The following is a 25,948-nucleotide window of genomic DNA, read 5'->3' as shown; positions in this document are numbered from 1 at the left end:
AGCTGAGATAACTATGTGCTTAGCCTTTAAAAATGTCTGCTTATTACAAGAGAGGCCAAATTATGTTAGCCAGAAGCTAACCCTGTAGCTTGATTTTGTTAAAGAATTTACATTTAGTAAGTCTACTAACATGGCTTGCACACTAAACAGCCTAGTGTCACATCTTGTTCCTCTGTTCAAATGTAGGATTATGTAAAATGTACAGGTAACTTGCTTTGCAGGAAGATGTACTGTACTCATCATATTCCATGTGCTAGCTGAGGACACGGGCTACGATGTGAGTTTCTAGAAACTTTTGATCCCCGTGTTGATGTGTTTCTTTGATTCATCTCTTCTTGTACGTTCCAGTACAGACTTTAAACTATGCATGAATGGGCTCACCTTTGTGGCTGTAATTGTTGTCTAAGTATTATGCCTAGTGTCACATAGAGAATTTGTGACAGAGCTGGGAATTGAACTCAAGTCTCTTAAGTCCCAGGCTAGTTCTTCAACAACAAAACCATCCTTCCTTCAGTGCAGAGATTCCTGTGTGAGATTGAGGAATATGCTGTAGGCAGAGGTGGGCAAGCTTTCCCATTTGGCTCTTCCAGTATGTATAATTCCTGAGCTAGTCCAGTCCTGGGTCTCTCCTAAAAATCTGTCCATTGGGTTAAATTATGTGTGTGTTAACAGTATGTGGTTTAATTTGAGACCACCAAACTTGTTTCACTTGAATCCCAAGTCAGAATTGCCTCCAAGTAACCACTAGCCATTCAGCTCTGCATTAACCTTGTGTAGTCTACAATTTTAGATTGTACTGCATTATATTATTTTGTACTGATACAAGCTGGAATAAGACAATGGCTGCAGTTCCCTTTGTGGACACATCTCATTCCCACAAGGCTACCCCGATCAGTAATGTTTTAAATAAATAAGATGTGCCATCCTGCCCAATTCCAAAATGTTAATGGCAAGGAAAGAAAATGTTAGCTCAGTTTCTCCTCTAGACAAAGAGGACTCATCATTGGATTGTTTCCATGTAGCTTGGCATGAGATGCCCTGTTTGGTTCTTTTTACAGACTGGCATCTGATCTGCTTCCTCTGTGATTCTGATCTGCTGGCTGAAAGCAGGGATTAAACCCAGCAGGTGTTAAAATATGTAGTGAGGCATGACATCAGTTTGTTAACTCCAAAACGTAACTCAGCCCCTGGTGTTAGTCAGATTAGGACATAGAGCAGACTGAGTTATGTTCTGATCAGTGTGTTGTGTATATCTTGTAGAAAACAAATCTTGCTCTCTTTTTTGGCTTTTAGGTTGCAGATACAATGTTAGTTGGTTTGTCCATAGAAACACAGAAAACAACTGGAAGGACCAGTGTCCACTAGTGCCCATCCACTGCAATTTCAGGAAGTTGATCATGTGGGATACACCCTAATGGATGATTCCCAGCCCTATGCTCTAGAGGAAGGCAAAAATACCCAGAAGTTCCCAACTAAGTACTCCCTGGAGCAAAACCTTTCCTGACTTCAAATTTGGCAAGTCGGTTCAACTCTGGTGCATGTGAGCAAGATTCATTACTTAACCATTTGATCCCATTTTTACCCAGCAATACTGTTGATATCCAAATAATAATCTGTTTGGTTTTCTTGACTCTCAGTAAGGGCAATACTGCCAGGTGCTCTGGCAAATTGTCTCCTCAGTCTGTTTAGTCTAACTTCATGTGTACATGCAGTGTCCATGTGTGTTGATGTTGTTGCTTAGTTAAGTAGATCCTTACACAAGACTTTGTGATCCCCTTTCAGGTACATATACAAGAATACAATTCTGTCCTGGCCTATGAGCTCCATTGAGCTGTCAGCAATGAAATAATCAGAGTTGTGTGTCCATGTGAGAGATCCATAAAGCAGTTTGAGTTTAATAAATGGCAGGACAAATGGGTCAGTGTTTGATCATCAAATACAGTTAATTTACACTTCTTTTAAAAGAAGACTCGTGCTTGCATCACAAGTTAACATCCCATTTTCAGGGTCTGTTCAGCTGCTTATAAACAGGTGTTCACTGCTACTCCGTTTCTGACCCTTGTAGTCTGAGTGACATCATTTTCACTTTTGAGAAGTGTCGTTGTGACTGAGCGAGGCTGGACTGGAGGCAGTACAATTTTTTCATATTTGACTAGTACGCCACGAAAAGATGTGGCTTTTTAAACAATAGCTTTGACAGAAGTAAAGAGTACATATTTTGGCCCATTCTTGGAAGGAAAGGAGTCTTTCAAAGGCTTCCGTCTTCACTATGGGTGGGGGAAAATGAATCAGAAGTTCTGAGTTCTTCTGGAAATGCTAGTGAATGAAACAGAGAAGTGAGCTCTGTTTGATCAAATTAATCTTTGATCCTCCTGTAGTGCTTTGGTAGCAAAGTCTATAGTGAGGTGTAAATGGTAGGACAAAAACTGTAGGATGACAGTTACACAATATCTTCATAGTTATTAAGTTTTATCCATCTAGCTTACTACCTGTGGTCAAAGCAGGGGACCTAGAACTAAAACTCATGGCTTCTGTTTCTGACTCTGCCACTGACTTGCTTGATGTTTGGTGAATTGCGTAGCTTCTGTGCCTCTCTTTCTCCACCGGCAAATGTGTATGTTGCCTGTCTACCTCACAGGGCTATTCTGAGATTGGATTGGAGTTTGTAAAGCGCTTTGAGGTCTTTGGGTGGAAGGTGGTGGAGTATTCATAATATACTCTTTAGTATGTGATTCTCAGCCATGAAGAAATACAAGACAAGATAGACTATTAAGAAGAAAGTGTTACGTTAAGGGAACTATTTTTTTTTGTACGTTAGCTATGTTTTCATCTCCCAATCCATTACTTTACAAACAATGACCCTGTTTAGGGACAGGTTTCAGAGTAACAGCCATGTTAGTCTGTATTCGCAAAAAGAAAAGGAGTACTTGTGGCACCTTAGAGACTAACCAATTTATTTGAGCATGAGCTTTCGTGAGCTATAGCTCACTTCATCGGTGGGAGGAGGTATTGTTTCATATTCTCTGTGTGTATATAAAGTCTGCTGCCGTTTCCACGGTATGCATCCGATGAAGTGAGCTGTATGTAGCTCACGAAAGCTCATGCTCAAATAAATTGGTTAGTCTCTAAGGTGCCACAAGTACTCCTTTTCTGTTTAGGGACAGAATCATTTCAGTCTCTGTTTCCCTCCCTCCCTCTTTCTTTTGGGGTTTCATGTGAGGTGGAGATTTTTGTCTTTCTGGAATCCTGAAATTTTTTTTGCGAGATTACTTTTCAGCCTGTGCATTTGTAAAGGAGACTTGATTTGCTAGGAAGGAGCAGCATGTGAAACTATCCGTTGCCTTGTACTGACTTCTGTAGTTTTCAAGGAAACAGTTGTTAGATTCTAATGGGTAGGCTGAAATTACCTTTGCATGTTCTTGCTTGCAGATGCCTATGTGCAAGTCCCTTACACAAACTGTCTGGTGTCCATCTGTGCATATTTCTGAAGAGAAGGTCAGGGAAGTTTCAGTGGGGTGATTTGCTTTATGCTAGTGATGGGGATTTTTTGTGGGGGAGGTTGGTGGCAGCAGAAGTGGCTAATGTTCTGCTTTGTGTAGCCCATATTTGGTCTGTCTTATACCTTATTTACAGTACAGTTTCTCTATCTTCAACTTCTTGTTCGAAGAAAAATCGCTCAGTTCAGCAATGGAAATGTTAAAGTGTGTTCAGAGTGGATGAGCAAAGACAAGTAAAGAGGAATCTGGATGGGAAAGAGTAAGTTCCTATATGGTTGATAGCCTGCAGATTGTTGGCAGAATGGAGGAAAGGGGAGTTGGGAGCTGTATTTTAAAGAGAGGATGTGACGAATGAGTGAAATGCAGAGAGGTGGGTAGGCTGTTTACCATAGCTGATCCAGTGGCCGCCAAGTTATAGGGTTGACAGAAGCAGAGGTTAAAAAGAAGGCCCTAAATAATGGAGTGAATTTGACTTGGTCATTGCTACATTTTGTTTTCTTGAACTCCTTTATTAGGTATCAGTCAATGTGCTTTCTGCCTGTACTAGTGTTTGCTGTGGATACTTAGAAGATTCTCGGTTTTGATTATGGTGCAGTTGGATGGAATCAATTTGGCCAGTCAGCTTAGTTCATATCTTCGAATCGGCACATACTTTGTATTTTACACACATTTGCATTCTTCTCCAGGAGACCCAGGAGTTTCAAGCAGTGACTCATGAATGCAGTTTTTGGACTGATGGTACACTTGATGTTGCCTGCTCAATGTTGCAGCTGGCTTTGGAGAAAACATTTTGTTTTTAATTCAGGTGTTTTAAACTGTTCTGCCAGAAGCATGATGATACTTGGCTCTTATGGAGCACATTTCTTCCAAGGATCTCAAAGTTCTTTGCACTTATTAATTAATGAATCACTACAACAATGATGGGGAAGGTGACGCACAATGAAGGTGAAGAAGTGACTTGTCCAAGGTCATGCAGCAAGTCAACAAAAGAACAGGAACAGGAAATACAGGACTGTTGATCCTTAGCCCCCTCCTGTAATCACTGAAAACCAATCCATTTTGACTTTTTTTTTTTAACTGCAGAGGTTAAAAGTTCACACTAATGTATCAATAGAAGTCTGTCTCATTTAAGTCTGCCAGTGCAAAAATACTTTATATTTGACTCATCAGGTAGTGGTACCCAGTAGCTAAGCAGATGAATTCTAGCATATACTTTATTGGTTACATCAAACCTTTTTTTTTCTCCGTAATTTGTTAAGGATAATAGAACTGTTCAAAAATAGTAGATCAGTTGGTGTGATGTGGGATGGTACAGTTCGTTAATGATCATGTTAAATAGGCCAGGCTTCTTCGCTGGCTGAAGCTATCATGGGTAGATCCTGGATCTCATAGAAGGCCCTCACATGTGAATTGTTATCCTGAAGCTCTTCTTTCTGTATTGTCTGGCAGAGCGGTGGTGGAGGCAGTTCATAGACTGGATCTCATTCTCGGTAACAAGGCAGCTTATCAAGAAGTGTTCAAGCCAGAGAACATCAGCTTGAGGAACAAGTAAGTTGGGCAGATGCTGTATTTTAATTTTTGGTAGGAGAAATCTAATGTGCTAAGTTACACATGGCTTTGTTTCAGCAGTTTCACAGGGAACTGAGTTTGTAGTGCACCTGTCAAGCAAAGTACCCCTAGCTCTTTGCGTGTTCTTTTTGTACAGCGCCTAACGCAACGTTGTCCTGGTTCATGACTGGGGCTCCGGCAAAACAGATAAGTCTTTTCCACTGTGGTTAATGATGATCTGTTTTTATAATTTTATAATTGTAATACCTTTTAAAATACCTGTGTATTGAAGGAATTTCATACATATATAGTGAAGCCTGTCTTCATTTTCCAGGAAAAAATAAAAAATAAGTAAAATAAACTTCTTGCCTAGTAGAGAGGATTCTTTATCATGGTTGAAAAAATTTTTACTGGAAGCCATACAGGGATAATTAAAAGTGATTGCTTATTGGGGGTGGTGCTTAGTGCAGGTTTCATTCTATATAAATGCTACTCTGACAGCATTTTTAGTTCCCTTGCTGTGGAAATTTATTATGTGGCTTGCTTTAGTGTTTACTTCTCTGTAAAAGTGTCTTGCAGGTTAGACGCTGATAAATAGCTGGTAAGAGTGCTAGGCTAATTGTACGTGTTCATTCACTCCCTCATTTGCATAATTATTATATCTGATTTTAGCCTGTAAGCTTCTTGTGCAGCTCTGAACACATCACTGCTGAAAAATAAAGTATATTTATGTCCCTCTTCCACTCTCAAAAGACTTGCAAGGCAGAAGAGTCTGCCACAACATGCAGGGCTTGTGGGGTGGCTGGAGGGAGAGAGCTTGGGAAATTCTTGACTCTCTGGTCTTGATGTGGTGTGTGTATGTTGGAGGTGGGGGGTGGGCTGCCCCATGAATTGGCAGGCCACAAGCAGTCTTATTACTTGTGCAGAAGAGTGGCTCCCTGCTTACAGATGAGGAGTGATACGTACAGCTCCCTCAAGAGACTGACAACCCTGCTCCATGCTTCAGCCAGACTGGTCTTGAGCAGAGTGGGTGACTGGTCACCGCTCTCCCTTGGGGCTGGGCATGTTGCTGTCAATCTGGATTGTGAGTAACCCAGAGTGCATGACCACTAGGTGGCCACGCTTCCCCTTTAATGACATTCAGGCTTTCCTTTGTCCCTAACGCATGTAGTTTTGGTTATGTAAGTGGCTACTGCAGCTAATGGAATGGTAAACTTTCTGCTCTGTGTCTCAGGTTGCGAGAGTTGTGTGTGAAGCTGATGTTCTTGCACCCGGTGGATTATGGGAGAAAAGCAGAGGAACTGCTGTGGAGAAAGGTTTACTATGAAGTTATCCAGCTCATTAAAACGAATAAAAAGGCAGGTATCTGTGCCTCTGAGCCAGAAATTCTTGTGCTGTGTGACATGTAAATGGCTTAATTTATTTGGAAACAGCGTCCGAGCACAAGACTGGGAGCCAGAAGCTCCTGAATCCTAATCTTAGCTCTTTCATAGACTTCCTTTCTGACCGTGGGCAAATCATTCTGGCCTTGGCGGTGCAGGTGCAGAGAGCCTCTCCGAATTAGGTTGCTTTCCGTTTCCCCATTTCCAAAATAGGAATAATATCTCCATGTGAAGCTGCTGTTGGAATCAATTCATGTGAAGATCCAGAAAAGTGCTAATTAGTTTCATGCTAGAGAGAATCTAGAAAGTCAAATTACTTTTATTATATAGTGCTACACACATTATCCTGGTGATCTTATCAGACAACTGTCAAATGAACATCATTCTAATTGGAATACCATACTGGTCTTATCTAAATTTGGTTCTGCTTTACAGTGAACTGAGGTCTCCTGGTGCCTTCCATCTGAGGATCTCAAAAGTTCTTTACAAATACTGTGTCAATGAATATGGCCATAGGACCTCCAAGGTGGAGGGAAGTATTGCAAACAAGTGCTCAGATATCACAGTTCAGATCACAAGGGGTATGCTTATCACCTTTATTTTTTTTAAAAAAGGCCAGGAAAGCGAGGTGTAGAGGTGTTGTGACTTGCCCAGGTTATTGCAGCGAGTCTGTGGCAGTGCCGGGAATAAAATCCAGATTTCCTGACTCTCAGCTCTGTGTGTTGGCTTCAAGATTATCTTTGCCATCTAGTGAAACTCCACTGGTGGTGCCATAGAGTGAACGTCCTGGTTTGTTTCAGGGCCTCGCTATGTACAGATAGCAATTAAAGTGAGTGAAAATATCCTGAAAAAATGAATTCACTTTGAGGTGGGGGGGTGTAAATATGTGTGCGTTATCCTATTAGAGGCACAAGTCCTTCAGTCCTGCTGTCCCACAATAGTAAATCAGATGAACCGAGGAGGGAAGAAAGATTGACGCTGCTGATTTTTAGGTGGGATGCTTGTGAGTGTGTCTGCACTACCAAAGAAAAAAAAAGTGTTTGTAACTCAGGTTAAAATAGCAGTGAAGACGTGGCAACTCTGCTTTTAGTTTGGTTTAGCTGCTTGAGTGCAACTCCATGGGCTTCAACTCAGGCTGCTAACCTGAGTTACAAACTGATTTGCTGTCTTCACTGCTATTTTAACCCAAGTTAAGAGCACACCTTTTCTTGCGGTATGGACCTGCTCTTAGAGGTAGAATCATCTTGGCCTGTTGAGTGTGGCTGATCAGGGAAGGTTTGAATTAGTACTGCTGGAAACAAGGTTATTTTGCATTACCAGAAACCTATCTTTGGTAGTCGTTAAATACACGTGTGAGTGTTGGTGCCTAAATGAAGAATGATGATGTAATCAGTGCAGTCGGGTAATTCATAAAGGTTAGAGATCTGAAACCTCTCTTAGATATAGTTTATTTCCCCCCAGCCAACAAATGATTTTTCTTGTGAGCATTTGGTTTACTCTCTTTCCAAGCTAATGGATCTTTCACCATTTCCCTTGGGAGAATAAAATGGAAATAGGAAACGTTTCCTGATTCTCAGCTTGTGTTTTAATTTCTTAATAGTCTATTATTCCTAGTTATATCTCTGTACAGTATCTAAGTAATTTCTCCTTTCTTGATGTTTACACCTGTCAAATACTAGATATCAACAATACTGGTTAGGTTATTGAGCAGGAAGGTGGAGTGAATTGAGGGAGGATGGCAAAAGATGAGTTACCAGCTACCTCTGTTTAACCAAGTGCAACTCATGTTGTCTGCCGGATTCTTACTGGACTGCATTAACAGGCTCTCACCTGGCTGCCTATTTTTGTTTTCTACAGCACATTCACAGCCGCAGCACCCTGGAGTGTGCATACCGGACTCACCTAATCGCTGGCATAGGGTTTTACCAACACCTTCTTCTCTACATTCAGTCTCACTATCAACTGGAGCTGCAGTGCTGTATTGACTGGACTCACGTAACAGACCCACTGATAGGTCAGTGCCTGATGTGTATTTGCTCTTGGCTGATGCAAGAGTCATAAGCAGATGGCTTCCCCTTGCAAATACTTGTTTCAGTTTCAAAATGCAGAGGATTATCCTTTTCTCATTAGCTTGTTACCTGTTCAAAACACAGGCTGCTCAGCTTTTATTTTCAAGTTAAAACTTTTGGTAATGAAACAAGAGGGGTGGAAAATATTCTTTATTGCAGTTAAACTTCTCTTAGAAAATCCTCTAGCAAGTGTTAATGTTCAGTATGGCAGATTTTACAGCCCAATTTTGAAAAAGCACTTACCTCTGGCTATAAAGAGTGAGCAAAATTGTGTTGCACTCTTGTTATCTTCCCTCTGTGTTACATTTGTGTGCTTTATCCCGCATGTGTGTACTAAAACCCTTGATGCTGCAATTGAATCTAGGCAAACCTCTGCACTTCTCTGACTTCAGGGGTCTATCCATGCGGTTCCAATTGCAGAAATGGAGCTGAAACTTAAGCTGATTTTTTTTGTATAATTGTTGTTGTTGTTGTTATCATCATCATCATTATTATTTATATGAGAAAGGAGAATAATGAAACATTGAAAAGGACTTAAGTGGAGAAAAGAGAGAATTTGGAGTTCGAGATATCCATCTGTATCTAGCAATGGACTATTTAACTTGTTTGTGTTCAGTTCTTAGCTGGTGGAAGATGATTGTATTGCAGTTGGCTTTGAAACATCAGTTTAAAAGGCAGATGTCCTTAGCAACTGTTGCTATAAGAAACATTTTCATGGAACTGCAGGGCTAATGAATCCTATTTTAAATTGTGGCTGGATTTGTAATTGTTGATAGGTGACTGCATTTGCACAAGTCCTGTCCTCTAAGTTGCTGCAGACACTTGCAATTAAAATACAATGAAAATTAAACACTGCAGCATCATTAAAAATGGTGGATGGGGAAGAGTCGTGCTGAAGGGCAGACAACTAAAAATGGGGGAAGTGGGAGGAGGCTAATGGCAAGGTGGCATAAATGGGGATGACAGAGGTACATGGCAAAACATTTTATAGGTTCACCATCAGCTATAGGCACAACTTTGAAGTCAGCGTATTGGTAAAATATCACGTATGCAATGCCTGTAATAATCAGAACATATTCCTCACTGGTCACTGGCTGGTGAGAAGGTGCTGATGGAAGATTGTTTCAAAAACATCTGTCCTGGTGGGACATGTCCCACCAGTGACAAACACCTCCAGGAGTTAAGGTGACTTATGCTTGATTGTTGTAGTTAGCTTTAGATCAGCTGATTGGACCCCTCTTTTGTTGCTCCTGCCACTTCCCAATGACTGAGTTCTTTTCTGGAGGCTTTTCTCCCTGTAAGACTGCTGATGGCTGTAGCTACAGGAATATGTTTTGTTCTTTATCCCTTTCACCCATTTTATTTCTCTTCCTCCCCTGTTGTCTGTCATCTCATCTTCTCGCCTCCTTTTTCTCCCTGTTATTTTAACAGTCTCGCCAAGCTTATCCAGTGCTGAATGCACACCACATTTCTAGTGGCTTGGTGGTGAAAGGTCTGGCCCTGGCTTCAGGACAAATGAGTGAGGTAGCACTGTTAGTGATCGCTGTGGAACAGTGCATTATACAGCCCTCAGAAGAAGTGAGGTGGCTTTAGAAAAAAAGGATATGTTGTCTGCATGAGTCTTATACAGCCTGAAACAAACCTGCGTTGATCTGTAATACAACACAGACAAAGGCCCGCACTCCGGTCTCAGTGTGTGATCTCTTATGCGTATGCACTTAACCGTCATGTATCTCATGAAGAAATATAGGCTGCTGCTGTCTCTTTCCAGCGGTCTTCACCCACGGGCGTGTTGTGATTTGGTATTTCTCATGTAGGCTGCAAGAAACCTGTGTCTGCATCGGGGAAAGAAATGGAGTGGGCACAGATGGCGTGTCACAGATGTCTGGTTTATCTGGGAGATTTAGGTAAGAGCAGTGTTTTCTTGCACGGGGACCTTTAAAATATAAAAGCTGTTGCATGCATAGCACGGATACCATGATCATTAGTCACCAGTGATAATTCCTTGCAGACACTGGTTTGTCTTAGGCCTGTTGTACATTTAGAATTTAGATTGACACAGTTGCATTGCTCTGGAGCAGGGGGAGGGGGAGAATCCACAATTCCGAGTGCCATATCTGTGCTGACCTAACCCCGCTGGATGGAAAATTCTTCCATCAGCCTAGCTACTGTTGCTCGGGGGGTGGTTTTTCTATAGTGATGGAAAAGACCATTCTATCACTGTAGGCTGCTCCTGCAGTAGAGGATTGTTTGGTAGAGCTACGGCACCGTCGACAGTATAGACAAGCCCTTACACACATTTGTCACTAACAGATTTGAAGTGAAACCCCCTCAGCTAACAGATCTGTTACAGAATGTGGGGGTCCTGTCTGAGTGCCGCAGACATGGAGTACGCTATTTACTTAGACATTTAACAAGTGTTCTGGGTCTGAATCCGTTTCTGTATAAGAACATAGGGTCTGACTTTCATTTGCACTGCTCTGGCACTGTAAAGAAGTCCTTAAAGTGGGCATAACTTACCAAGTACACGCTAAGACCCTCTGAGCGAGCCTGAGTGGTGCAAGGAGGCCTGAGTGTAAATGAGAATTTGGCCCAACCTGTAGAATTCTAAACTGAATCCAGTGCAGGACGATAATGACAAAGCTGTGGCCTTTCAATAGTTAGTACGAAACATGTACATGGGTTGGTCCATTCGGTAGAGGACTTGTCTGTACCTCACAGTCACGATCACAAGAAGTGAGTGTGTGACATGATTTAACTTCTTGCTTGAGTGTCTATGTGTGCGTGTGAAGGAATGAAAATACATGTGAATGTGCACGAATAACTTAGAGAGACAGGGTGGGTGAGGTAATATCTTTTATTGGACCAACTTCTCTTGGCAAGAGAGACAAGCTTTTGAGCAACACAGAGCTCTTCTTCAGGTCTGGGAAAGGTACTCCAAGCATCACAGCTAAACACAATGTTGTTCCCTTTATGCACTGGGCAATACCAGGGCTCAGCCTGTGCATGATGTGTCTGTCTTTTCAGCTCGCTATCAGAATGAGTTGGCAGGTGTGGACACTGAACTGTTGGCTGAGAGGTTTTACTATCAAGCCCTTTCTGTTGCACCACAAATTGGTAAGTGAATTGCCATGAATTTTGGGGCCTTCCAGAACAATAACGTGGCTCACATAACCTAAACCTCTTGTGAAAATGACTGGAAGAAAACACTATTGTAGCAATTGCTCTGCTTTGGGTTACCCTTACGTTTCTTACTTTTGAGAGATTTGTTTTATTATCCAGTTACAATAATTCCCCTTTGAGACTCTCTCTTGCTGGCAAACCAAGGAGAGGAGAGCATCTCTGCTTTAATTCCCAGGATGACTTTGATTTATCAGGTAACTTCATCCTTATTCTCTAGCTGCATCATGCATAAAAGTTCAAATTTACACACAAGTGGTGATGTCATACTTGTCTGGCTCACCCAAGATCCAGCTGCGTGTTGCTGCTTTTGCAGAGCATTATTGCTAATACAACTTTCCCCACTGATATAACCCCACATGCTCTTTTTTTGACTTACAAGCAGTTACTTTGTGCAAATATAACACAGTGGGAAACTGGGAGTTGGACTCCTGGGTTCTATTCCAGGTGTGCCACTGTGACCTCTTGGGCAAGTCACTTAACACTCTGTGCCTCAGTTTTCACATCTGTAAAATGGGGAATTTTTGCTACATTACAAGGTTAGTGCATGTAAAGCACTCTGATCTTCTCAGTCAAAAGATACAATAGAAGTACGGGAACTTATTTAATAGCTTTCTTGTCTAATGTCTTTTAAATAGTCAGTGGCAATTAAAATTTAGTTTTAATTTCTGTCATGCTCGCTAAGCATATGCACAAATTAGAAATGCATCGATACGGAACAAAATTGACACAGGGCCAATTAATGATTCAAACCTTCCTGAACACACACACTGCCTGAGCTGCCCTGAAGAAGCTTGGCTGAATAGAGTGGTCTTGCAGAATGCCCTGAAAGGCTTACCAAGTCTGACAGCCTGAGTTTGAGAATCAAAGTTGAGGGCTTCTGACTGAGTGCGCCTTCTAGCAGTATACAGATATTGAAATGTAGGGTGTCTTAATTAAACGCCCCAGATGATCTCAATTGTGGGCTTTGGATGTGAGCAGAGGTAGCTAAGAACCTGAACTATATAGATACTTAGAGTCAAATTAACCACTTGAGCTGCACTCAGAAACAAACAATACAGATCATGGAGTACATGTGTAATGAGCCCCCTCAGAGAGGTATTGTTAAGTGGACAGCTGCATTCAGTAGAAGCTAAAGCTTCTGAGTGGTCCTTAGAGGCAGTTTTTGCAACGAGTACAGTTACAAAAACATAGTGCAAAGCTTTTTGCTTGTTGAGTTGTTGCTATGGCTGACCCCTAAGTATGAATAATTGGTGTTTATTGATTAAATTTATATAGCATGGTAAATTTACATGGAACTTTTACAAATGTAGATAAGATGTTCTAGCAATCCTTAGCTGACTGGCTAAGCAGCAGTTCTGCAGAAAAGGACCTGGGGATTACAGTGGACGAGAAGCTGGATAGGAGTCAGCAGTGTGCCCTTGTTGCCAAGAAGGCCAGCACCATATTGGGCTGTATTACTAGGAGCATTGCCAGCAGATCGAGGGAAGTGATTATTCCCCTCTATTTGGCACTGGTGAAGCCACACCTGGAGCATTGCGTCCAGTTTTGGTCTCCCCACTTCGGAAGAGGTGTAAACAAATTGGAGACAGTCCAGCAGAGGACAACAAAAATTATTAGGGGGCTGGGGCATATGACTTATGAGGAGAGGCTGAGGGAACTGGGGTTATTTAGTCTGCAGAAGAGAAGAGTGAGGGGGGATTTGATAGCAGCCTTCAACCACCTGAAGGGTGGTTCCAAAGAGGATGGAGCTAGGTTGTTCTCAGTGGTGGCAGATGACAGAACAAGAAGCAGTGGTCTCAAGTTGCAGTGGGGGAGGTCTAGGTTGGATATTAGAAACACTATTTCACTAGGAGGGTGGTGAAGCACTGGAATGGGTTACCTAGGGAGGTGGTGGAATCTCCATCCTTAGAGGTTTTTAAGGCCCAGTTTGACAAGGCCTTGGCTGGGATGATTTAGTTGGTGTTGGCCCTGCTCTGAGCAGGGGATTGGACTAGATGACCTCCTGAGGTCTCTTCCAACCCTACTATTCTATTAATCCAAATCAGGCAGACAGCACAGTAGTTTAGCAGAGAAGGGGACAGGTGAATTATTGATGACTATGAGGGCTTGCTTGAAGGAGAAAGGAGAGCAAGCAGAGGCGGGACAGGAAGATGTGAGGGTAGCATGAAGCAGAGTGGGAAAAGGTGAAGCGAGCAAGTAGTCAGAGCCTCTTCAACATGGCTTTGTAAATATCCTTTGTACCTGCTGGCTCTGTACACTTTCTATCATGAACGGAAATGTAGTGAGATGTAAAGGATCTTCTTGCATGAGGATTGTTCAAAATAACACAGGCTTAGTTCATTCTCCTTTTAATTTTCATGACAGGGATGCCCTTTAACCAGCTGGGGACACTGGCAGGGAGTAAATATTACAACGTGGAAGCTACCTACTGCTATTTACGCTGGTGAGTGTCTGTTACATAACATACTGAGGCTGGAGGGAGCTGATGCATCCTCATTGCTCTCCCAGTCATTGAGCCAGATTTTCTCCTTTTTCTTCATGTGTTGCTCCATTTCCTTGCACATCTGCTATTAGTGGGAATGCTGGTGGAGAGAGGTGGTGAAGGCTGCCTCCCTGACAAGACTGTACTGGATCACAGGGCCACCATGCCACCGAATAAATAAATAAAACACAAAGGGCCAGATTTTGAATGATATTTAGGCACTTAAAGATGAAGACAGGTATTTTCAAAAGCACCTAGGTGCTTATAAAGGGGCAGGCAAGTCCCTGCAGTCTAGTGTGGTGCTGCCCATGTGACCCACTTTTAATTTCCCCATGGCAAGGAGAGACCAACACACCAACCAAATAGCATATCCCCTTTTAATAAGGGTTCAGGACCTGAGTGATTACAATAAACAGTTCCTAAGGTTCTCACCTCGGGACCGTGGTTCAGCTCCCAGATTTAAAATCCACAGAACAAAGCTGCTGGCTAGGCCAGTTTCCTAGAGCCTGAGAGAAAACCACCACTACCCTGCTGCAGTCTGCATGGCTTCTATTCCCCTCTGTCTTACTCCGCTTCCTGTTCCTGTTTAAATATCTCTGTCCTAGTGTGGGGCAGGTCTCCTTGCTTATACCCCAGGCTGTCCCTTACAGAGGGAGTGCGCTCCTTCACAGTGCCTAATGCCTACTGAAATCCTTATAAATAAATCTATCCCTTCAGCACTTTGAAGAGTCTCACTCGGGACCTATCTTCATATTTAGGTGCCAAAATACCTTTTAAAAATTGAGCCTAAGATTCGTGGCACAGCCCAATCAAAGCCACGAAAAGTAACTGGTGAGAATCCCTGCAGAAAAGTAACTTTTTGTTTGTAAAATGTTGGTATCTTAGTATCCAGTCTGAAGCGTCCTTTGAAGGTGCGCACGGTAACCTGAAGCGGCTGTATGACAAGGCAGCCAAGATGTATCACCAGCTGAAGAAATGTGAAACCAGGAAACTGTCGCCAAGCAAAAAACGGTAAGAACACAAGAGAAGAGGGTGGTACTGGGACAAGACTTGGAAGGCGATCATCAGTGGCTTCCTTTAGAAACAGGACACTGGGTATGATTCCTGGGGACTTTAATAGGGTCTGGCACAAATCCAGCTCAAATCAGTCGCCAGTCACAGTTGTTGCTGTTTAATAAACTTTTTTTGGATGATCTCAGTCTAGATCCCCCTACTGGTCCCTTTAGTGGTGATCTCTGGGAAAGAGGCCAAGGATTGACTAGGTGCAAAGGTTGAATTCCCTTCTCAACCCTAGAGCTGGTTGCTGCAGATCAGGGTTGAGGCATACTGGTGGAGTGGAATATGTATGACGCTTGCGCTGCTACAGCCTATGTACATCCAGCCTGTGGGCTTCAGTCTCCCGGGCTACCATTGAGTCACAAGGACTAAATTTCACTTTACGAAATAAAAAACAATATGGGAACTCTGGCATCAAGTAGGTACTGAGAGCCCTTTGAATCTAACTCAGCAACCTGCCATAACCCACTGTCCTTCACTAAGACCTTGTGTCAGCAATGTAGCCGTTTACTTTGTTTTAAATACATCTTTGCTAGTTATGTTTACTGCTGCCTTTGCAGGAAGTCCATATAGTCATCACCCATCTAGTAGACCAATATTCATGGTGCATTTAATAGGAAGTCAATAGTGTGAGTAACTTGTTTCCATTTATCTGGCCTTGATTTTTAATGCATTAGAATTTTCTGCTAATGGTCTGGTTCTATTCTTACTGCTTTTCTCAAGTATTATCCAGACTAGTTTCTTCCTTCATGTCCACCACCTGCTTCCAGATATTCTAGTGCCTGAGCCAAATAAATATCATCCAGTAGATATGTAGTTTGTTCCACTATGCATCTCCAGAACCGGACAGACGATTGGTTGGTTGTGTGACGTGGTTCTTGTACCGAGAGAACAAATTTTGTAAATATGTGGACGAAAACTGGAGAAATGAATATTCTTCAACCAGCACCGCTGATTCACGAGAGTACTGACATCCTCTGCCTTTACAACTTAAGCTCTTGCTCTGTTTAGTACTGAACAGCCTCAGAATTCTTAACTCCCTTTAATGCTCTCCCACCCCACCACCATTTTTGCCATCCAAACTCCTGTGTATATTTCTTGTTTCCAAAGTTTAAACATGATCATAAGTTCTGAAATGGATGGACTATCAATGCCCCTTTCTCAAAGCAGGACTCTCTGATGGCAAAAGGTAGCTTGCCACACATCTGTGCCTCTAAAGTGAAGGTGGGAGACCATGAATAAACTAATTTACTAGCAATCCAGATTTACATACACGAATAAGAAGATTGCTGTCATCTTGCAGCCAAGTGATGGGATACTCACTTAACTGTGTTTCTCTTTAATCTTTAGGTGCAAAGATATTAAAAGGTTACTGGTGAGCTTTATGTACCTCCAGAGCCTTTTGCAGCCAAAAAGCAGGTAAGGTTACCGTACAACTTCTATCCTCTGTAGGTGACTTGCAGCTGCAAACATTAGAAATGGAAGAGACTTTGCTTTGTACCCTTGCCACAAATGCAAAACCACATATCTTAGTGACGCCTCTACTGAGTCTTTCAGTCAAGAATCCCAAATGTCAGTAAAGTCTTAACACTTCTGTGAGGGAGGAGAGTATTATCATCACCACAGAGAAACTTCATACACAGGGATTAAATCATTTAGTCGTGGTCACTCAGTAAATCAGTGGCTGAGCGAATGTAGAACTCGGAAGTTCTGACTTTCCAATCCCCCAGTGTCATAGCTGTGTTATGATGCCCCTCTCACTGTGTTCAAACGCTTTGCCCAGTCTTAAAATCTGTGCTTCTAACAAGCATTGGCAGAATGACGTTGGTGCAGAGGGTCACAATCTGCACACATGCAGAACAGTAGAGCAGTTCATTATAAACACCTGTAATCTAACCTCCTTGTTCAGGGGAAAGATGCTATTCTTTCTGTAACCTGTTTCTGTTGGAATAAGTGGAAAGCTTTGTACAGTTGCATGGCTTTTCCTGGATTTTCTGTCTCTGCCAAGAGATTTCAGGTAGCTCTAGGTTAACCCTTTAAATACTGTTTGTTACAGATTGATTTCTGTTAGGGGGCAGTACGCACTCTGATTCTCTTGCCCATTTTAATTAATTGATTTGTGCTGGTTGACCCTGGATTTACACTTCACTGTTACTCTATGTAACGCACATTCAGTGGGTGGTGTATGTGTCTCAGGGTGGAAGAGGAAATAGAGCTCCTCCAATTGCCCGTGTCTGCTATCCTGCTGAAGAGGATTTGCTGGACTTTTTGCAGACAGTTTCTCTCTAAAAGCTGGGAGCATCTTGTAATCCACTGTACTGATTCCCATAATGCTGCCTCTGAAGCAGCAAAGAGCTGCAAATGACTCTGGGGTGTGTGTGAGGTTGCAGATGAGAACACGTGTGGGAGGTCACAGAAGGAAAAAGGTCGAGACTCTCGATCTAGGCTGTTGCAGTGTAATGTTTTAACTACACAGTAGAAATAACTGATTCTGAAATGTTCACTCTTCTTAATAATGAATGGTACTTTATATATTGATGTGTATTGCCATATAGTGCCTCCTGACCCAGGCATACCCCTGTAGGAAGAAAGTCACCCAGTGATGATTTATATTTATCCATCTCATGCGGAATTTTTGTGGCTGTTTCTAAAGTGCTTTGAGATCCTTAGATTAGGAGTATAAAGGATCATATCAGCATCAGATTGAGCTCCAGACTTGTAGAAACCTGTTAACTTTCCATAGCTGATTAGGTCAGTATATTAAAGTAATCAATGAAGAATTAGCTGATGTACTGCTTCATATCCTGGCCATTACTACATGGGATGAAAGGTCAATTGTGACTAGTTTCTCGCTGCTTGGGTCAGCCATGGAGGCAGCACCTTCATCCCAAGAGTGAGGAGTTGAGCCCCTCACTTCATTCTCTAGTGATCCATCCTGGCAGTATAGGAGACACTCCGACAGCTGTTTACTGTGTCACTTTAGTTTACACTCTGTAGGGATGGGAAAGATTGCTCAGATTATCTAGTCTTTCCCCATCTGCCTGTGCATGATTGTTCCCTTCAGTATATTCTCCAGTGCCTTGTCCTATCTTGTTCTAAATGACTTAAGTGATGACTGAGCTTGCACCAGTTTTTGTTCAGTATCCACATGAACGTTCCAGTTGCCGGGAGCTTGAGACTTAACCTGGTGCAGGGCATTTGAAGAGTAAATCTATTTGTTTTTCCCCTCACTTTAAGCTCTGTGGACTCTGAGCTTACATCTCTTTGCCAGTCGGTGCTGGAGGATTTCAACCTTTGCTTGTTCTACCTGCCTTCTCCTCCTAATCTGAACTCAGCAAGCGAAGATGAAGAGGAATATGAGTGTGGATATTCCTTCCTTCCCGACCTCCTCATCTTCCGCATGGTGATCATCTGCCTAATGAGCGTCCACAGCCTCAAACGGGCAGGTAATCAGTGCACTAACAATGAACACTGGTGGCTCATTGAATTGTTGTGCTGTGAGAGAAGAACATAAATGCTGAACAAGATGACCTGTCTATTCTGGACACTCATCTTCCATAGAATAAGGCAGTGGTCCCCAAACTGTGGGGTGAGGGGCCTGAGCCAGCCCGCATGGGGGGCAGGGTGGGAGCGCCATTCAGCCCCACTCTGCCTCCAGCTCCACTCTGGGCCAGCCCCAGCCCTTGGCTCCCAGCCCCCAGGAGGGCATGGACAGATTCCATTATGGATAAGGGGAGCCATGACAGAAAAAGTTTGGGGACCACTGGAATAAGGGGACCCACTTTACACAGATTAATTTAGAACTGGGTAACTCCTATAATCTAACTTGAAATTTGTTAGTTGTTAGTGATGGAGAAGACTTATTATGTTGCATTTAAATCTATCTCCGGGACCGGGTCAGGATTGCTCCCTACAGTGTATTTTCTAGTGTCCAATTCAATGTGCAATGTCCTAATTAATGATGCATCCACCACTTCCTTTGGGAAAATGTAGATGAAGGATAACCATCTGGTATCGGAAGGATGTCATCACCGAGAAGGAAGAGGAATTGTTTAGAATGTGCAACTTCTCTCCCTTCTTGGTGTTTACGTCCTTCAGATACCAGATGGTTATCCTGCTTGCCAACACTTTTTTCACTATAATAGAAAGATCTGCATAAAAAATGATTATTTCCTATCATTAAGGTGAGAGATGAAATACTGGTGATGCCACCTTGGGCTGATTTATGGATTGAAGTTTTTTCAGAAAGTGGAAACCCCTGGATATTGATGCCACTTGTCAAGATGGCTGTGTCCTATGCAATTAGACAGTAAATCTTAAACGTATCTTATTTGACATCCATTTTGCTGCAGAACAGGGGTAGTCTATTCGCTTCACCTCTGTGCTGTCCTGTTGCAGGTTCAAAGCAGTACAGTGCAGCCATTGCTTTCACTCTGGCCCTCTTTTCTCATCTGATAAACCACGTCAATATTCGCCTGCAGGCAGAACTGGAAGAAGGGGAGAATCCAGTTCCAGCGTTCCAGAGCGACGGCACAGGTAATAAGAGGGAGGTGGTGAGTGCTGTGTTAGCTCAAACTACTTCCCTCTCTGTGGCCACCACACCCCTTTCCTGAGTGTATTCAGTATGAGCTTTGTAGTGCAGTGCACAGCTATGGGTTTGCAGAGCTGAGTTTGAAACGCTTTGATCCTTCACTGCCAGGCTGGAAGCACTAGGCACAAATTGTATGCTGAGCCCCGAGGGAAAGGAAGTCCCCTCTTTTACTCCAGAGTGCCCTGTTCTGGATGACTGTGCTTTCATAGGAAGCTATCAGAGGGATTCTTGCTGCTGTGAAAAATAGGGAAGACCCTCTGGGTTCCAAGGCAGCCCATGGGGAAGTGGTGGGGGGCACAGACTAGAGACATTTGCTAAATCGTTGAGCAACAACTTCAGTTTCACAAATGTGACCAAAGTGCGTGTCCTCCCTGTCTTGTAACACCTCCGCTTGCTCCTCATTCATTTCAGGGTCTAGTTCAAATGAGTCCTGCATGGCTTTTAAAACTCTCCATTGGCTTTGCTCCAGCTGAACCCATGGATCTTGTCTGTGCCGTTCTTGCTACATCCTCTGATAAGTTGATGAATGGGCTTATATGACGAGGTTGCCTGCTATAGAAGGGGACTGGACTCGACAACCCAGCAGGCCCCTTCCAATCCTGCATCCTCTGTTCATCTAGCACTTCTCTCCCCTGTCCCATTTCATGATCTTACAGTTCATGCAAAAGGCGCCTTCCCTGTTGTCTGGAACAGTCATTCTGTATCTCTCTCCAGCTCATTCTTCTTCAGTATCTCTTCTCCATGTTCACTGAAAGTAGGGCAAGAAGTAATGGGCTTAATCTCCAGCAAGGGAGATTTAGGTTAGAGATTAGGAAAAACTTTCTAACTATAAGGATAATTAAGCACTGAAGTAGGGAGGTTGTGGAATCCCCATCACTGGAGGTTTTAAAGAACAGGTGGGAAAACACCTGTCAGAGAGATTCTAGGTTTATGTGGTCCTGCTTCAGTGCATGGGGCTAGACTTGACGACTTCTTGAGGTCTCTTTCAGCCCTACATTTCTATTATTGTAGGATAAACTGGAGGTCTTTGGTCTCCAAGGTTGCCTATTGATCAGGCTTTTTATTTTCTTTCAAGTCCATTCAGCTTCGGGGAAAGCTGAAGTCCTGCCCCTTCGTTAATTCTGCACAATCACTATCTTTAGAAAAATGGACATTCAGATTTTTCTTGACCCAAGTAATGTACTTGAAGATTCATATTAAACAGGACTCTCCAGTATGTGGCCAGAGATATTTTGGGTGACGTAATGACCACTAATTAAAGATGGGAATAACTTAACTCTTATGCTTATAGGTGGAGGTTAATTTAATTAAATGTTGTTGTGTTGGGGTCTTAATCACTGGCCTTAAGCAGTTCCACCGAACACACCAAACATATCCAGAATAATGTACAGACTAGTCTGAACAGTAATAGCTGTCAGATTTCAGAGTAACAGCCGTGTTAGTCTGTATTCGCAAAAAGAAAAGGAGGACTTGTGGCACCTTAGAGACTAACCAATTTATTAGAGCATAAGCTTTCGTGAGCTACAGCTCACTTCTTCAGATGCATATCGTGGAAACTGCAGCAGGCTTTATATATACACAGAGAATATGAAACAATACCTATTCCCACCCCACTGTCCTGCTGGTAATAGCTTATCTAAAGTGATTTCCAGCACAAATCCAGGTTTTCTCACCCTCCACCCCCCCACACAAATTCACTCTCCTGCTGGTGATAGCCCATCCAAAGTGATAACTCTTTACACAATGTGCATGACAATTAAGCTGGGCTATTTCCTGCATAAATCCAGGTTCTCACATCCCCCCCACCCCCATACACACACAAACTCACTCTCCTGCTGGTAATAGCTCATCCAAACTGACCACTCTTCAAGTTTAAATCCAAGTTAAACCAGAACATCTGGGGGGGGGGGGGGGTAGGAAAAAACAAGAGGAAACAGGCTACCTTGCATAATGACTTAGCCACTCCAAGTCTCTATTTAAGCCTAAATTAATAGTATCCAATTTGCAAATGAATTCCAATTCAGCAGTTTCTCGCTGGAGTCTGGATTTGAAGTTTTTTTGTTTTAAGATAGCGACCTTCATGTCTGTGATCGCGTGACCAGAGAGATTGAAGTGTTCTCCGACTGGTTTATGAATGTTATAATTCTTGACATCTGATTTGTGTCCATTTATTCTTTTACGTAGAGACTGTCCAGTTTGACCAATGTACATGGCAGAGGGGCATTGCTGGCACATGATGGCATATATCACATTGGTGGATGTGCAGGTGAACGAGCCTCTGATAGTGTGGCTGATGTTATTAGGCCCTGTGATGGTGTCCCCTGAATAGATATGTGGGCACAGTTGGCAACGGGCTTTGTTGCAAGGATAAGTTCCTGGGTTAGTGGTTCTGTTGTGTGGTATGTGGTTGTTGGTGAGTATTTGCTTCAGGTTGCGGGGCTGTCTGTAGGCAAGGACTGGCCTGTCTCCCAAGATTAGCTGTATAACTTTAGAATGATGGCATGCTTGTGTAGTTCATTCATTCCTGCAGAAGAGGAATTTAACTTCAGCTTTCTTTCCTTCTCTCCTTCCTTCCTTCCTTTCTTATAAAATTAGTCAAATGTTTCAACCTGTCTTGACTACTCCTCTGAGAAAATTCCCACATACCACTGCACTGCAGTGTTGTTTAATAAGCTATTGTGTTTATATAGTTGATGCAGATTCTCCCCCAGCCTTGGTTTTAAATAAAACAAGGTGAATTAAGCATCTTAAGACACTGAGCGCTATCAGTCTAATAAGAAAGGTGGATTAGACCAGTTCAATCCAAGATTACTGAGAGGAGCAGTTCGTTTTAATTTTAAACCTTCTGACATGCATGCAAGTATCCTGCCCCTTTGCTATATTGTCAGCAATCTGAAGTGCATGCAACACATTTTAATTGGAAAGTAAAATACAGGCCTATTTTTAAACCAAGATTTTTATTTTAAATGCATCTCAACTAAGACAAATTAGCCTCTGGTCAGATGACTGAATTCTTGGCAGAAGATTGCATTTTTATTAGTCAGTGAATTTGTTTTCTTCTGGTAAAACGTGTGTATTCCTCTCTTGCTAAGGACCCATTAAGAAGTAAAATTTTCTCTGTAGTTAACTGCGTGGGCTCTTTCATTGGAAAGTTGGGCTGGGGAGAAAGTGGTTTTGTGTTTAAATGAATTTTGTACTGGGGTGGCAGTCTTGAAACCTGAAGCCACGTAATGACTGATCAGGTGCATCTCAAACAATATTAAAACAAGCTTCTTTAGACTTCTGCTTGTGTACTCCAGTCTTGTCCTGGACAGACTCCATGTCTAAGGCCCTTGTGGGTTGTATAATATGGATTCCATAACTAGAAACTGGATTGAGATCTGTCCATTCATTTCACACTAGCTGCCCATCTACCAGCCGTCAAATGGAAGTGGCTTTCACTTGCTAGGTACAACTTGAGCAGGATTTAAACCAGTGTCATACTGGGTGGAACACCTGTATTTGCTAGGATAAACTTCTGCTGCTGGCTACTGAATGGATCTGGGGATTAGTAAGTGCCATTAGGAGGTAAAGGAATTGTCCGTAATTAAATTTGTCTGTTTCTGTGCGATTGGGGCTTGGTCAGGGAGTTCACATCACTTCACTTGTTGGTGCTTACGTTGACGCATTTGTAAAGTGGGATTATCTCCCAAGGGTGCCTTGAAACATCCTCTGATGAAAGCTGCTATAGAAGTGAGACACCAGCGCTTTCCCCAGCTTGGGATTGGCCACCTGGTTGGGTTGTACGTCAAGTTTTTTTGTTTCGGGTGTCTTTTGCAGATGACCAAGAGACCCGGGAGCCCTTGAACTCCGTTGAGAAGGAAGCAGATGCTGACTTAGCCAACCACCGGCCCAGCGATGAGCAGAGGAAGAAGGACAACAAGAAGAGCAAGAAATACTCCCGTCTCTCCTGCTTGCGCCGCCGGCGCCATCCCCAGAAGGTCGATGAGAGTGATCTGAGTGAGGGCTTCGACTCTGACTCCAGCCAGGACTTCACTAAGGGCAGCGATGGCTCGGAGAGTGGCTCGGAGAAAAGCGACGAGGAGGTGGAGACAGCCTTTGATGTGGAGACAGACTCAGACATGAACAGCCAGGAATCCCGTTCCGACCTGGAGGATATGGAGGACGAGCCAGGGGAGGAGGGATGCGGCCGAACCAAAAGCATGAAAAATGGGGCCAAGGAGGCCTTAAAAAACTGCATGGAGGGGAGCGGGCTGGTGGACTCTAAAAGCCTGAGTGTCTCCAAGACTGAGAATTCAGATGCTGCAGTCAATGGGCCAGGGTCCATGGGCACTAATGAAGCTAGCATAGCCAGTAACCTCCAGGCCATGTCCACACAGCTGTTCCAGACCAAACGCTGCTTTCGCTTGGCCCCCACCTTCAGCAACGTCCTCTTGAAACCAACTCATGAACCAGCTGCCTTGAAGCAGGTAGTGGACAGCAAGCCTTGTGTCAATGGGGATGTGGAGAAGCCCGGCTTCCCTGAGCAAGGTAAGGATGGATACTTGGTTACAAATTATATCTTTACTGGCATGGAAGAACACACAGAGCTGGGTAGAAAATGATTGAGCAGTAGCAGTCTTCTCGAGGAGTGAAATCTATCCCTGTGCAACACTATAGTGCATTACTGTGCACCACCGTGGCACCTGGGAGCCCCAGTCGTGGACCAAGACCCTGTTGTGCTTGGTGCTGTACAGACTCAAGATGGTCCCTGCCCCAAGAGGCTTACAATCTAAATGTAAGAAAAGAGACAACAGATGGATATAGGGAGAGAACAATGAGGTACTGTTTGTCAGCATGATACACTGAAGTCCCTTAGAGCCCTGTTTTCACCAGAGTGGGACTTAAGTGGTGGATAGGCTGCCTGTTTGCATAGGAATTAATTTCACCCTTAATGCATGGAAGGCCAGATCCATACGTTACCGTAAAACGAGAGGGCAGTGCATCAGGACAGTGTTGTATAGTACTTCTGTGTGACGTAATAAAAGATGATTAACCTGTTAACACAGAACAATTTAGTGAAATAACTTTACTTATTGAACTAGTTTGAGATAGTTTGTAAGCTTCTGTGCAATAGGCACAATAATATTTCCAACTGGGTGTTTAGGGGCTTTGTTAATTAATACGGAGGGACATTATAAGTCGGTGTGTTTCCCAAAGTATGGGCTGTATTCCCCTGTGGGATGCAAAGGACAAACTGAGGAGGTATCAGTGGAACTTAGTTCTCAAAAGTGTCATCTTTTATTTTTAAAGTCTCTAGCTGTTATTGTTGTGAAGAAAACCTTCAAAATGTGAAGCAAATGTAACTTGTACAGAGATGTCTGCCTGAGTTTTCAGAGAGCCTGACATAGTATCTCTGTGGTCTGAACTGCCCTATTCATTTCAGTGAGTGCTGATTTACATGCCAATGAGAGTTAACAGTGTTGACATTTAAACACTTTGCTGCTCTTCAAAGCGTGTAAGAAAGGAGAGGAAAGGTCGTGTTATGAAGATCTATACCAGCATTTCCTAAAGTTTGGGGTGCAGAGGATTAGATTGCAGGGTGGAGATGATGTATAAATTAAGGCTTTCTCTACACTACAGAGCCTGTTCTGGCATAGTTCCCTAGTGTAGATGCAGCCTAAGTGGCAGGAGTTCTTCTGCTGGGATAGCTACACCACCTCCCTGAACTAAGCTAATAGAAGCACTCTTCTGTATGTATAGTTGCTTCTGCGTGGGGGTTTTGCTGGCACATGTTGGCTAGGGGCTGTGAATTTTTTCACACTCTAGATGACATAAGTATGCCAGCATAATTTTGTAGTGTGGACCAGGCATTGCAGGGTAGCAAAAGAGTTGAGGTCAGTTTCATTTTCTTAAAAGGGGGATCAACTTTAAAAACTTTGGGAAATGCTGTTATAACCTGTTCAAAGGGAACAGTTCTGATAGATAGGAGGTGCCGGGGCTACTCCAGAGAAGGCTGCTGGAGGGATGGGGGCATTTCTACAGCCCTCAGCACCATAGCGTCTGGACCACTCCTCAAAATCAAACCCACTCGGAGACTCTGGCTCCACCTTACGTTCGGAGCTGGTGTCCAGAGAGGCTGGTGCTTTCCAAGCTGCACT

The 25,948-nt window shown here is 43.1% G+C and overlaps 1 protein-coding gene across 4 annotated transcripts in view; it reads left to right on the top strand.

The window, feature by feature from the left end:
- SMG5 (SMG5 nonsense mediated mRNA decay factor) overlaps positions 1-25,948 on the top strand; it is a 45,746-nt gene that overhangs the window by 2,435 nt on the left and 17,363 nt on the right. For 2 of the 4 annotated variants that reach the window (XM_073323371.1, XM_073323374.1), the window contains exons 2-12: positions 4,947-5,045; positions 6,280-6,403; positions 8,285-8,441; positions 10,314-10,403; positions 11,524-11,613; positions 14,044-14,122; positions 15,047-15,172; positions 16,568-16,636; positions 18,455-18,663; positions 19,616-19,753; positions 23,628-24,338. In XM_073323371.1, coding sequence (XP_073179472.1) covers positions 4,947-5,045; positions 6,280-6,403; positions 8,285-8,441; positions 10,314-10,403; positions 11,524-11,613; positions 14,044-14,122; positions 15,047-15,172; positions 16,568-16,636; positions 18,455-18,663; positions 19,616-19,753; positions 23,628-24,338 — 1,892 coding nt within the window. Of the gene's footprint in view, positions 1-221; positions 278-1,293; positions 1,541-4,946; positions 5,046-6,279; positions 6,404-8,284; positions 8,442-10,313; positions 10,404-11,523; positions 11,614-14,043; positions 14,123-15,046; positions 15,173-16,567; positions 16,637-18,454; positions 18,664-19,615; positions 19,754-23,627; positions 24,339-25,948 lie in introns of all 4 variants that reach the window. The other 2 variants (XM_073323372.2, XM_073323373.1) reach the window with 2 other exon arrangements.

The sequence above is a fragment of the Lepidochelys kempii genome, chromosome 24 (assembly GCF_965140285.1).
Source record: "Lepidochelys kempii isolate rLepKem1 chromosome 24, rLepKem1.hap1, whole genome shotgun sequence".
In the NCBI taxonomy this organism is placed as follows: domain Eukaryota; kingdom Metazoa; phylum Chordata; order Testudines; family Cheloniidae; genus Lepidochelys; species Lepidochelys kempii.
This window is presented reverse-complemented; position numbering and strand designations above follow the sequence as displayed.